Genomic DNA, 14,098 nt, shown 5'->3' on the forward strand with positions numbered 1-14,098 from the left:
GGGCAACTAATTAGAAACATTACTTGCTTCTAATTTCCACATTCACTTTATCAAGTGTGACTAGAAAAGCGGTATCAAAAACGGTGGAATGCAAGCGTTATTAGATAATTGTTTGAAAAGGCATCATTTGTGCATAAGTCTTTGCAAAGTACACAATTAAATCAAGTTAGAGTGTAAAAAGTGTCAACTAATTAGAAACAGTTAAATTACATTTGATTTGGTGAAATAAAAATAATCTTTTTATTATGCATTGGTAAGTAGAAAGTTCTGAATTGTCTGCAAAACGTTTTTAAAGAATAATTTTTAAATTTTGGAGGTAATTGCAAGTGGAAAAATTAAAGAGTTGTGATCCTCCTACAAGGAAAGCGATTCTTGAGATTTGGAAGCTTAAAATGTCCTATAGAGCAATTGCATCTCAAATGAACTGTTCTGTAAAGAAAGTTTTCAGTTCAAGTTCAGAAGAAGATTGGTGGATGTTGGGTTACATGGTCGTGTTTCTCGGAAGAAACCATTAGTAACCGCAAGGCAACGTAGACTTAGAATAGAGTTCGCAAGATCACACGCCAACTGGACAACAAACGAATGGAAGTACATAGTGTGGAGTGACGAAACTAAAATAAATAGCATCGGCCAAGATGGTGCACGTTATGTCCGAGAGCCAAGAGGAACAGCGTTCCACCCTAAATACGTTTTGCCAACAATTAAGCATGGATGCGGCTCGCTTAAAGTATGGGGTTGTTTCTCGAGGTGTGGAATTGGCCCAATCCATCGAATAGATTGAACGCTGACAGCCGTTAAATACATTGACATTCTTCAGGAACGATTAGTGGATTGGGCCGAAGAAAAAATTCCAGTGATATGGAAGTTTCAGCAAGACAACGACCCCAATCGCACTGCTGAAATTACGAAACAGTTCTTTAAAGACCAATCGATAACAGTTCTGGAATGGGCATTATCAAGTGCAGACCTACATCCGATAGAGCATCTTTTGGCAGATGTTAAAAAAGCTGTTACTTACTTACTTAAGGTGGCGCTACAGTCCGGGGTGGACCTGGGCCTCAACCAACAAGCGTCTCCAGCCAGCTCGGTCCCTAGCTAGCTGTCTTCAGTTTCGCACGCCAAGTTGGTTGAGGTCCTCTCCCACCTGGGTGCGCCACCTGAGTCGCGGTCTTCCTCTACTGCGCCGTCCCTCGGGATTGGATTCGAAGACCTTTCGGGCTGGAGCGTTGATGTCCATCCGCTCTACATGACCTAGCCATCTAAGCCGTTGGACTTTAATTCTTCTAACTAGGTCAGTGTCGCTGTACAGCCCGTACAGTTCGTCGTTATATCTTCTCCTCCATTCTCCATCTATGCGTACGGGACCGAAAGTCACCCGAAGAATTTTTCTCTCGAAGCATCCTAAGACGCTCTCATCTTTCTCTGACAGGATCCAGTCCTCAGCGCCATAAATGAGAACCGGGATGATGAGTGTCTTATAGATGGTGATTTTAGATGCTCGAGAGAGGACTTTACTTCTCAATTGCCTTCTAAATCCAAAGAAGCAGCGATTTGCAAAAGTTATTCTTCGTTTGATTTTAGCGCAGGTGTCGTTGTCTGCATTAATAGCGGTGTCTAGGTAGACAAAGTCCTTAACTACCTCAAAGTTATAGCTGTCCATGATGACGTTTTGTCCAAGACGTCGTCGTTCAGTTTCCTTTTTTGATGACAGCATATATGTACTTGGGTCTTGCCCTCATTGACCACTAAACCCATCTTCTTCGCTTCCGTCGCAATGATCAAAAAACGCTCCACTGAAATCACGCTTTGATCTTCTAATTATGTCAATATCATCTGCGTATCCGAGTAATTGGATGGACCTTTGGAAGTTTGTGCCTCTAGGTCTGACAGTTGAGTTTTGCACAATTCTTTCCAGAACGATGTTGAAATGCATCGGTAAAATCTTTTCCGACCTTAATAGAGCAGCGTGCATTCTCCATCGTCATTCTGCACAAACGGATAAGTTTGACAGGGATGCCAAAACTAGACATTTCTCTGTAGAGCTCTTCCCTATGGATGCCGGCATACGCGGCCTTAAAACCGATAAAGAGATGGTGGATATCGATTTGAAGTTCCTGGGTTTTTTCCAAGATCTGTTGAAGTGTGAATATTTGGTCGATAGTAGACTTTCCTGGTCTGAAGCCACACTGATAAGGACCAATCAGGTTGTTGACGAATGGCTTCAGACGTTCACATTATACGGCAGAGAGGATCTTATACGCAATGTTAAGGAGACTGATGCCTCTGCAGTTGTCGCAGTTTAGAGGGTCTCCTTTCGTATGTATCGGGCAAACTATGCTGAAATTCCACTCATCGGGCGTGCTTTCTTCCGACCATATTTTGCTGATGAGTTGGTGCATACTCCCTACCAAGTCATTGCCTTCTGCTTTGAATAGTTCGGCAGTTATGCCGTCAGCTCCAGCAGCTTTGTTTGACTAAGGTTTAGATATAGCTATCTTCACTTCGTCGAAGTCGGGTAGGCGGAATTGTTGATCTGCGTCGCCTAGGTTGAGTGGTTCTATCTCCCTTACAGCGGAATTCGGTTTATCATCGCCGTTATATAATTTGGAGAAGTAATCTATCCATATTCTCAGCATCCACTGCGGTTCTACTACGATGTTCCCTTGATCGTCTTTACAGCCTTCGGTTCGTGGCTGGTACCCTTGGGAGGTTTTTTTTACCTTTTGGTAAAATTTACGAACCTCATTCCTATTGTGACGTCCCTCTATCTCCTCGATCGCGCGCTTTTCATGCCCTCTTTTTTTTCATCTAAGAAGCCTGCGTGCGCTTGCCGGCATTCGTCGTCAAACCAGGCGTTTCGCTGTGGTGGCCGTGTGAAACCTTGCACTTAGAGGCATCTCTTATGGCTGCAAGGCAATTTTGCCACTGGTTTTCAATGCTTAATGCAGGAAGCATAGGACTCCTTAAGAGGTTATTAGAGACTCGATCGGAAAAGGACAAGGGACGATTATCCCACCAAAGATGTTTTTTCTTCCTAGCTTGGCATTAAAATCTCCTAAGACAATTTTAATGTCATAGCCAGGGCACTGCTCATATGTCTTGTCCAAGAGAATATGTCTTTGGTGTCTTCATCTTTCTCCTCCTAACATTCCAGGTACAGATCCGAAGTTCGGTGTCCTTATTTCGTTTGCGTGGGTTGTCAACAGTGAATCCGTCCGTATCCGAGGCTTGTTGGTGCTAGGCAACAAAAGGTATTATTTACGTGGCCAGGAAGTCACCCCGACGGCACAACCCCCAACCTGGAGGGCCAGATCCTTAGTATAACTCCAAGGAAGAAGAGCCGGATAAACCGTTCCTTACAGGCCTGGTCTCCGAATTTGTCGAAGAAGCCCTATAAGGTGTTCACTAAGTAGTTCAACCTTGCTGGAACTGTAGACACCACCTTTGATTCCCTCTCGAGAATTCGTTCGCTGCCGTCTGGATAAGGAGAGGTGCCTTAGTGGAAACATCTATCCTCCCTCTCTCATTTGCTGCCCCCAACAACTTTCCACTGGGGTTAGAACCCAATCTCCAGTTGAGGTACTAGGCACCCGATATTCACCGCGGGGAGGTGAGAGTAGGAGTTGATAGACAGAGGTGGGTTTTGAGAAAAACCTGTGTCACCGCTTGTGTCCTCTTGAATGCACATGTCTACCATTTGAACATCCATCAAATTAATTTTATTTAAAACTGTGTTTACTTATTTTTCCAAACAATTAGTTTGTATATAAAGTTGGATGAATAAAGCTTATAATATTAATTCTTTCTGAGGATAGATCATTGAATGCAACTTGAAGATGCGACGAAGTATGCTTTTGGACAATTATCCGTTTCAAACGTTTAGCTCGCTATGGTCGAATTTGTATCCATATTTTAAAAAATTGCTCAAATTTATTTTAATGAAATCATTTTGTATAAACTTTAACCTGTACTTGGGTATTACAGTAAATTATATCTACGACACATAAGTTAGAAGATGTGAGTAAATAGATGCAACCCAGCCGTCCCCTTAAAGAAACATTTTAATTGCATACTTTAAGGATCACATACATTTAAAAACGTTAAATTTAAACCATCGAAAATAAACAGTTAATTATTTTGAAAAAACATGCGTTATCGAGACTTATTATGAATAGCAAAGCAAACGATCGCTTAAGTTCGAATGTAAAAGCAAATTTATTTTTTGATAGTATTATCGTTAGCGAGCTTAGCCATTCGCTTCAAATGTCATTGGTGCCAACATTATTTCATTGAAAAAAAAAAAAAAACAAATGAAACGTCAATAATGACTTTTAATTAGTGTAAGAGACATTAAAGTAAGGCCAGTTTCTAAACTCTGATTGGCCAGCTGCCAATAAATTACCTTCCAAATAAGGCAAGTGAAATGGAAAGTTGACTGGAAAGTTAGTCAAGAAAAATCTCCCTAACTATTATACTTCTATCAAATTGACAGTTGATCGTGCTTTTTCATTCAATTCAAAGCTGAACTTTATTATAATATGATTTATTTATTTTCTGCACAACTTCATTTAATGTTGTCTCTAAATCGTTTCCTTGTCAATTCGGAAATGAAATAAGTAATATTACAATACAAAATACAAATCGTGATGAACAATAATGTTTTTAGTAGATTTTGTACTATCAACATAAAGTAGTGGTTTGCGAAATAAAGTTCCGAGTTTGAAGTTCATGACATTTGAAAAACTAACTAGTTGCCTTGGTCAAAATTTACGTTTCAAAGAATGAAGTTGACTGTAAATAAAGTCTCTTTTGTTGTCTGAACCTGCCCGTTGTTTCTCAGATATTTCTGATGTATTTATGTATTTAAAAAAAACAATGATAATGTTAAGCAATATTGATTTTTTTTGAAGATAACCATTATAAAAGAAAGAGGGAAGAAAGGATAAAGATACATCTGTCTGTGTTTACAACAACTTGAATCGTTCAGATTCCCTTTTATTGTAATTGTTGGTCTGTTTTGATTTCGCAAGGAACTTTGTTTGCAGATGATTCTTTTGGCTTTTTCGCCCTCCGTTGCACTTGGAATCAATGTGTTTTGTTGAAAAGATCCTTCAACCTGTTCACATGCCTCAAGGTTGATACTTATATCTTGTTGAAGTTTTTAAGAATTAGTCGTCACATTGGTTGAAAGTAAATCCTATAAATATGAATGCGTGCCAAAGCAATTGTCTTGTTGATAAACTGCATGACTCAGACCACGAAGTCTGGCTACAGCTTGCTCGAAAGAATACAAAGCTCCTTTAGTTACTCATAATAGGGGCATTAACCGGTTTACTTGAAACAAAATATAAAGAAACCAAAGTATTATCATCAGCGTTAAAACCAGCATTAGCTATAAATCCAACAATCCAACTGGTCATAGTAAAAAACACACACATTTATTTCAATATTTATTTTTATTATCTAAGAGAGAAAATGATTTTCTTTGCAGAAAATAGAAAATATATTAACAAAGGATTTTATTTAAAAAAATATCCCTTGCATGTGCTAGTTTCTAATCGCTGGACAAAAATATAATTATATTAAACACAAATCACGATGCTTATCATTTAATATCTAATCGACGAAAACTATCCAGCAAACTATTTAATTTTTTAAAATCCTATAACGACTTCGTCTGTACAAATGCAAATAAAAACTTTTTTCTTTTTTACAAAATTCACAAAAAAGTTTAAACATTTTAAACATAATATTTATGAAAAAGAAAAGGAGTTAATTTAAGGCGATGGCATTTGGTGCAATCGTTCAAATGCAGCTTTTTCTAAAGCTTCACGATGATTAGGATGAGCGACCTGAATCAATGCGTGTGCACGTTGACGCATAGTCTTTCCGAACAACGAAGCAATACCAAATTCGGTGACAACATAGTGAACATGAGCCCTTGAAGTTACAACTCCAGCACCTGATGAAAAAGATAATTACAAATTTAAATCTCTAATTTCTGTGTAAATAATTTTAATATCAATATACCTGGCTTCAGAATAGGTGAAATCTTGCTCTCACCCTTGTTTGTTATCGACGGCATTGCAATGATTGGTTTACCTCGTCCATCTGTTCCTTCGGCGGCACCTCGAATGAAATCAACTTGGCCACCAAATCCAGAGTAAAATCGTGTTCCGATAGAGTCAGAGCAAACTTGACCGGTCAAGTCAACTTCAATACAGGAGTTAATGGCAGTCATCTTTGGAAGTTGACGAATAACGTTAGTGCCGTTGACATAGTCAATTGTTAGCATTTCTATAAATAAACAAATTACTTTAAATAAAACATCAAAATGTCAGTGAATACCGAACTAACCAATAAATGGATTGTTATCTACAAAGTCGTATAGTTTTTGGTCTCCAATAAGGAAAGATCCCACGATCCTACCCTTATGCGTTTTCTTTTGGGAGTTGGTAACACAGCCCTTTGCCACCAAATCCACAACACCATTAGCAAACATCTCTGAATGAATACCTAGGTCCTTGTGGCCGTGTAGGGCATTGAGAACAGCATCTGGAATGCTTCCAATACCCATTTGAAGAGTTGCTCCATCTTCCACCAAATTTTCGGCTATTATTTTTCCAATTTTAGTTTCCACCTCTGTTGGTTTTTTACTACCATGACATGGCAATGGTTCATCAATTTCAACAGCGAAATCAAAATGCGATGAATGAATAATCGAGTCACCAAATGTTCGAGGCATTTTTTTGTTTATTTGAGCTGCAAAATAAAAATTGCCAAAAATTAGTCAAGACGCGAGTTCTTAAAAAATAGAATGTATGTTTGCCTTACCTACGATAATTTTCGAGTGCTGTAATGCAGCTCGAACACAATCCACACTTGTTCCTAACGAACAATAACCATGTTGATCTATGGGCGAAACATGGATGAAGGCTACATCGGGTTGATAGATTTTCCTAACGAACAATTGAGGAATGTCTTGCAAAAAGATAGCCATATTATCGCCGCGTCCGTCAGCAACAGCTTTGCGAACGTTGCCGCCCATGAAAAACGACGCAGAACGGAAAATATTTGCTTTATCTGGTGCCACATACCCAGCGGGACCTTCGGTATGCATGTGACAAAATGTTACATCTTTAAGTTGGTCACTGTTCTCCACCAATGCGGAAATAAGAGCATTTGGAGTTGCTGCTGCACCGCTGCAGAAGATCAAGTTGCCTGTTGGTAAAGAAAATATTTTAAAAAATGTAAGTTCACCAACTACACAACACAGTAATTGAGAAATTTAATTGAAAACAAAGGAACATTTGACCATCCTTGAACTGAAAGTGAAATTAAACAAAATAAATCAAAATAGATTTATTGGCACTGATCGCGCTTCTAAATAAAATAAACATGTTAATCAAAATAACAACAATTTAGTTTGATGTTATTATTGGCAAACATATTGGTTGTAAATAGGTTGCAATGTGTGGTATTTTTCAAGAACGCTAGACATCTTTAAAAACAGGTGGTTAAGTTTCGAGAGATAGCCAGACGAAAAAGCTAACCTTCCCCAAAATCGACTGTAAAAGAATTTGAGCCAAGTGCTGATAGTTATTCCTAATTAACAATAAATTTTCTACTTTCAAAACTTGTTTTCATTTTTTGAAATTATGAGTAAATTCTCAATTTTTGAAAATGTCTTTCGATATGGTAGGTTTTTCTAAGAAGCAGCAATGTAACCACATGTTAAAAGATCTATCAAAGTATTGAAGACCATAAACATATTATTTTCAGATTGAAGTAAAAATAGTAATTTAATACTACAATGTTTATTTCTTGAGACTGAAACGAAGTCGAAGACAGCCAAGTGGCTCCAAACCAAGATGGCACCGAGACAAGTATGTTCTCTGAGTTCTTTTCAGTTTGTACTATTCATCGATAATGTAACCGAAATACTGCCTGGTTGAATTGAAGTCGACAGAATCACCAATAAATCACTTCTGTGTGCAGCTGACGAAGTGATCCTAACTCACTACTCACACTCTTAAACTTAAACTTACTTGTGAACCAAGGTTTCTTGAATCTTAATTGAAAGAACAAAAAGGTATGGAAAAACATTCGGGTTTAAAACTTCTTACTTCAAAACCCTCATACAGCCAATCTTGCTATACGGGGCTGAGTGAGGGACGATAAACTTAAAAGGTAAGCTGCTGCTGGGCTCTTTAGAAAGAAATATTCTTGAACCATTGGCAAGGTTGTCTTGCAGCCATCAGAAATGTCGCCTCTGATGACGATTGCCACAACAAAACCCCTGGTTTGACGACGAATGCCGGAAAGCGCACACAGCTAAGTAACAGACATTAAAACGGCGCTTCACAGAAGGACCAGACCTGTTCGCAAGCTCTACGAGCAGAAGAGGAGACTGTAACACCGGTTTCCTAGATGGGAGAAAGGGAGCATGAGAAGTGCGCGATCGAGGAATAAAAGTCCCTAAATATTACCAAAAGGGAAAAAAAACTCTCAAGGGTACCAACTACGAAGCCTGTAAGTACGAACAGGGGAACATCGTTGTAGAACTGAAGTCTGTGTTAAGAATATGGAAAGACCACTTCTCCAAATTATATAACGGCGATGATGAATCGAGTTCCCCTGTAATGGAGATAGAACCACCCAACCTCGGCGACGCAGATCAACAATTCCGCCTACCCTATCTTGACGAAGGGAACATAGCTACTTTTAAAATTAAGTCAAACAACGCTGCTGGAGCTGACGGCATCGCTGCCGAACTATTCAAAGCAGCAGACCACTTGGTAGGGAGCATGCGCTAACTCATCTGCAAAATATGGTCGGAAGAAAGCATGCCCGAAGAGTGGAATCTCAGCATACATTGCCCAATACATATGAAAGGAGACCCTCTTAATTTCGCCAACTACAGAGGCATCAGTCTCCTGAACATTGCATAGAAGATTCTGTCATATTATGTGAGCGTGAAGCCGTTCGTCAACAACCTGATAGATCCTTATTAGTTTGGCTTGAGAACAGGAAAGTCCACCATTGACCAAATATTCTCATTACGGCAATTTTGGAAAAAGCTCTGGAAATCGATACCCACGATCTCTTTTTTTGATTTTAAAGCCGCGTATCATCTTTTGGGGAGAGCTTTACACAGCAATGTCTAGATTTGGAATCCCGATGTAGAATGCAGGTTAATAAAGATCTCACCGAAATACGATGGGATGGGCAGAGTAAAAAGAGGATGAAAACCTGCGATATTTACTATGGTGATTGCTACCACGAAAGGATGAAGCTTCGTCATTGGAGCCAGACTTAGGCAAGAAGTCTTGAGCTATATACGCATCAAGGCTAAATTCGGCAACATTAACCTGATATGCGCGCACGCCCCCACAGAAGAGAAAGACGATAACACCAAAGATATGTTCTTTGAGCTCCTAGACAAAACATTTGAGCAGTGCCCTAGCTACGATATTAAAATAGTCCTGGGCGAGCTAGGAAGGGAAGACACCTTTGGTGGAATAATCGGGAAGAACAGCCTGCACGACAACACTTCCAACGGATTCAGGCTCATAGATTTTGCTGCGAGGCAAAACGTCATGGTAGCCAGTACGCGTTTTCTACACCTCAACATCCACAAACGAACTTGGATTTCTCCAGATCAATCTACCGTCAACCAGATTGACCATATTGATTGACTAGCATCATGGATATCCGAACTTTCCGGGGAGCTAACATCGACTCGGACCACTACCTCGTTGTAGCCAAAGTAGCACTTCGGGTTTCTAGACCCAAGGCAAAACAGGGAGGTGCTGGGAGAAGGTACAACGTCAAACGGCTACAATCGCAAGAGATCGCCAAATCCTTTTCCGACCGAGTTACAAGTAACCTCTCTCGAAGTTCTCTGCCGCCAACACAATGTATTAAAAACCAGTTTCAAGATTGCCAAGATGCAATCAGAGAAGCCGCCTCTGATGTGTGGGTTTCAAACAGCCACCAACAAGGAACCCCTGGTTTGATGAGGAATGTCGGCAGTCAAATGCAGCCAAACAACAGGCACGAAAAGCGGCGTTGCATAAAAGGACGAGAGCTGCTCATCAGCTCTATGAGCAGAAGAGGCGAGAGAAACACCGACTTCTCAAAAGGAAAAAGAGAGGGCATGAGAAGCGTGCGGTCGAAGACGTTGAGAGGTTTAAAAGCAGGAATGAAGTTCGAAAGTTTTATGAACAGGTGCAACGAAATTCACAGGTACAAACCTCGAACTAAAGGCTGCAAAGACGAAAGTGGAAACATCATAGTGGAACCGCAGTCAATGCTGAGGATATGGAAGGACCACTTCTGCAGACTGTATAACGGCTACGACGAACTGAATTCCGCTCTCAGGCAGGATGATCCAAGCAACATAAACGACGAAAGCCAACAATCCCGTCCTCCCGACTTAGACGAAGTAAAGATTGGTATATCTGAGGTGAAGCCTAATAAAGCCACTGGAGCGGATGGCTTGAATGCCGAGCTCTTTAAAGCAGCTGGAGATAAGTTGGTTAGGAGCATGCACCAACCTATCTGTAAGATATGGTCGGAAGAAAGCATGCCCGATAAATGGAACCTCAGTATTGTTTGCATGATCTTGAAAAAAGTAGACACTCTAAACTGCACCAACTATAGAGGAATAAGTCTACTTAACATCGACTATAAAATCTTTTCTGCCGTACTATGTGAACGTTTTAAGTCCATCGTCAACAACCTGATAAGTCCTTATCCAGGAAAGTCCACAGTTGATCAAATATTCACATTACGGCAGATCCTTCAAAAAACCCAAGAACACCAAATCGACACCCACAATCTTTTCATCGATTTCAAGGCCGCATATGACAGCATCTACAGGGACGAGCTGTATAGAGCCATGTCTAGTTTTGGCATCCCTGCCAAACACATTCGTTTGTGCAGGATGAGAATTCAATCTGCTCCTTAAATGTTGGAACCAACTTAACAGAACCTTTCGATGTCAAAAAAGGTTTTAGACAAGGTGATGCGCTGTTATGCGATTTTTTTAACATCGTGCTTGAAAGAATAGTGCAGAGCTCACACGTCAACACTTGAGGCACTACCTTTAAAAGTCTGTCCAATTACTAGCATATGCTGATGACATTGACATAATCGGAAGAACTCAGCGTGATGTCAATGGGTCTTTTGTGAGTATTGAGGCAGAGGCTTCAAAAATGGGTTTAACACCGACGTCTTGGTCAAAACGTCACCATCGACAGACGTAACTATGAGGTAGTTAAGAACTTCGTCTACCTATGCTCCGCTGTAAACGCAGAAAACAACACCAGCGCTGAGATCAAACGCAGAATAATTCTTGCTAACAGCTGTTTCTTTGGACTAAGAAAGAAAATTGAGTGGTAAAGTCCTCTCTCGAGGGACCAAAGTGTCGCTATATAAGACCCTTATCATCCCCATCCTGCTATACGGTGCAGAAGCATGGACTATGACAAAAACGGATGAAAGCACCTTGGGTCGGTTCGAGAGAAAAGTTCTTCGTGTGATCTACGGTATTGTATGCATCGAAGGGGAGTGGAGGAGAAGATGGAACGACGAGCTGTACGGGCTGTACAGCGACGTAGACTGAGCCAGAAGGGTAAAAGTCCAACGACTAATATGGCTAGGTCACGTAGAGCGCATGAAACCCAATACTCCGGCCCGGAAAGTCTTCGAATCCACAACCACAGGACAGCGCAGTAGAAGAAGACCGCGAATCAGGTGGCGCGCACAAGTTGAAAGTGACCTCACCCAACTTGGAGCGCGAAACTGGAGACATCTAGCTAGGGTGAGGCCCTAGTTCGCACAGGACTGTAGCTCCACTTTAAGTAAGTAAGTATTGTGTTATTATTGTTAGGACAGAAAAGTTTGTTTTATGTATAAACAAATAATTTTCAATAATAATCTTTTTAATTCTCTACTAATTTACCTTATATTATTGTTTTATTTTGTTTACAGACAGATTTGCCACCGTGATTGTTATGAGTCTTTAAAAGAGTAGAGAAATAAGATACTAAATAATGATAATTACAATTAGACTTTAATTAGAGCACTTAAGCGCCTTTTTTGTATTTCAAATAAGTGCGAAAATTAGAGTACCTAGCTATTTGCTCTTTAACATAATCTCCAACGAAAAATTAAATAAAATAATAAATATCAACGTCAAATTGGTATAATTCTTGAATTTGATTTTGTTTTTCATCATATATAAAAGTCTATTAATAATTAAAAAAGAATGATAGTCTCTGACGATAAGAATATTTTATTTTTAAGTCCGAAGTCCATGAACCTACTCAACACAAATAACATTGATGAAAAGCCAATATGTTTAAATGTGTTCAGTTTTCATATTGAAAAATTGTATTAAATTAAATTGTATTTTTTCCATAAAACCATTTGCGTAGATATAGATATACATATATACTCGTTTAGACAGCACCTACCTGCTTTCTTATCAACATCTCAGACAATATTTCGTGATATCAACCAAAAAAACTTAAGAAATCATAACAATTTGTTGTTTAATTTAAATTTCATAAACAGATAAGTAAACAAAAAGTAATTTGTTGTGTAGAATGTAGATCATAGGTAAACATTTCAAAAACAAATTTCTTAACCCTAATAATCAAATCAAAAATAGACAGGTTTGTATCAGTGATAATTTTTTAAGTAAAAAGAAGCTTTTATTGTACTTCAAAAAAAAGCTTTATAAAATGTTTGATGTTTTTAGAAAATCAAATTATACTTTGCCCGAGCTATACCTAGTACAATCTCTATTAGTTTATATTTTTGTATTTCATGTAGGTATACATATATGTATACAAATTTATTACTTTAAATCAAGTTCCATAGTCCATTGGAGCCAAAATTAGATTGTATCAGCCATACCCCCAACGTCAACAGACTTGCAAGTAGAAAATGGGCTTGGCATTGGCATGTACAAAAATGAGTTTATAATTGAAAAATAATATATTTGACGAAAAGATGTTCATGTTCGTTTTATAAGAACTAAAAGTGTAAAAGCATGTGACGTTTTGAAGAAAAAAAAATGTATTTAGTTTAGGAAAATTTAAAGGAAACGAGTTCTTTGTATCTTGTTGCTTAATGAGAAATAATAAATACTAAACTTAGCGTTATAAAAACATTATTTCTAAGTCAGACCTTAGGTCCCTGAATTAAGTTTTTTTTTATCCATAAGCATAAGAATTATTTTCTCCTTTTCTACTCCCAGAAAATTCTACACACAACTGGAGAAATGCTTATCGTCAACAAAGAACGTCAGTGCTGGAGTTACCCAAGGATAGAAACTCGGTCCGTTTGTATATAGCATCCTGAATTCTGATCAACCTAACCCCCTCAACTGCGACAACTTTCTGTATGCCGATGATTTCTTGACCTAGTGCTTCATAATGTCGTGAACAAACTAGAAACACACATCTACCGACTCTTTGGCTATTATCATAATTGGGATAGGGTAGAGTAGCCTAATGACGCCCCCCCCCCCCCCCAGTGGCCGGTCACCTCTCAGAAATGTCGTTGTAACTAGTGAATTCGTTTAGTTCTCTTCCAAATTTTAGGTCTTAAATTGTTCTCTTAAACTTTTCTCTTAACTGTCAAAAATCTACTTGCGTTTGCTCAGTTGCTTTGGAGAAATTAACCGGTTTGCGTCGTCTTGTAGCCGGGGAAGGTTTTTGTGTTAATTTATTGTAAAAATCGTTAGTGAAAACCCTACTACCCGGGTAAATGAGAAGCACGCAAAAGACAAGAAAAAGCGCGTCATTTCATATAAAGGCACAGATTTAGAGCAAGCATTATTTGAAATACGTCAAAATAAACTACCAATCAGAGCAGCAGCAAGAAGATTTAATCTTCCAAGGACGACTCTTCAGGACCGTATTCACAATAGAACATCAGATAACCTAGCGAAATTTGGTCCTTGTCCCGTCCTGTCTGCAGAAGAAGAAAATAAGCTAAAAAACTGCCTTGTAAATTTAGCAAAATTTGGCTTTCCACAAACTTGTGAAAACCTTTTGAAAATGGTCCAAGACATTCTGCAAGA

The 14,098-nt window shown here is 39.0% G+C and overlaps 1 protein-coding gene across 1 annotated transcript in view; it reads right to left on the minus strand.

Annotated features, from left to right (window-relative positions):
• Positions 1-5,659: 5,659 nt before the first annotated feature.
• Positions 5,660-14,098, minus strand: part of LOC129954136 (4-hydroxybutyrate coenzyme A transferase) — a 35,773-nt gene continuing 27,334 nt past the window's right edge. Inside the window, exons 2-5 of the mRNA XM_056067838.1 lie at positions 6,835-7,221; positions 6,358-6,762; positions 6,031-6,297; positions 5,660-5,962 (exon numbers count right to left, since the gene is read on the minus strand). Coding sequence (XP_055923813.1) covers positions 5,778-5,962; positions 6,031-6,297; positions 6,358-6,762; positions 6,835-7,221 — 1,244 coding nt within the window. The 3' untranslated portion in view covers positions 5,660-5,777. The remainder of the gene's footprint in view (positions 5,963-6,030; positions 6,298-6,357; positions 6,763-6,834; positions 7,222-14,098) is intronic.

The sequence above is a fragment of the Eupeodes corollae genome, chromosome 1 (genome assembly GCF_945859685.1).
Source record: "Eupeodes corollae chromosome 1, idEupCoro1.1, whole genome shotgun sequence".
In the NCBI taxonomy this organism is placed as follows: Eukaryota; Metazoa; Arthropoda; class Insecta; order Diptera; family Syrphidae; genus Eupeodes; species Eupeodes corollae.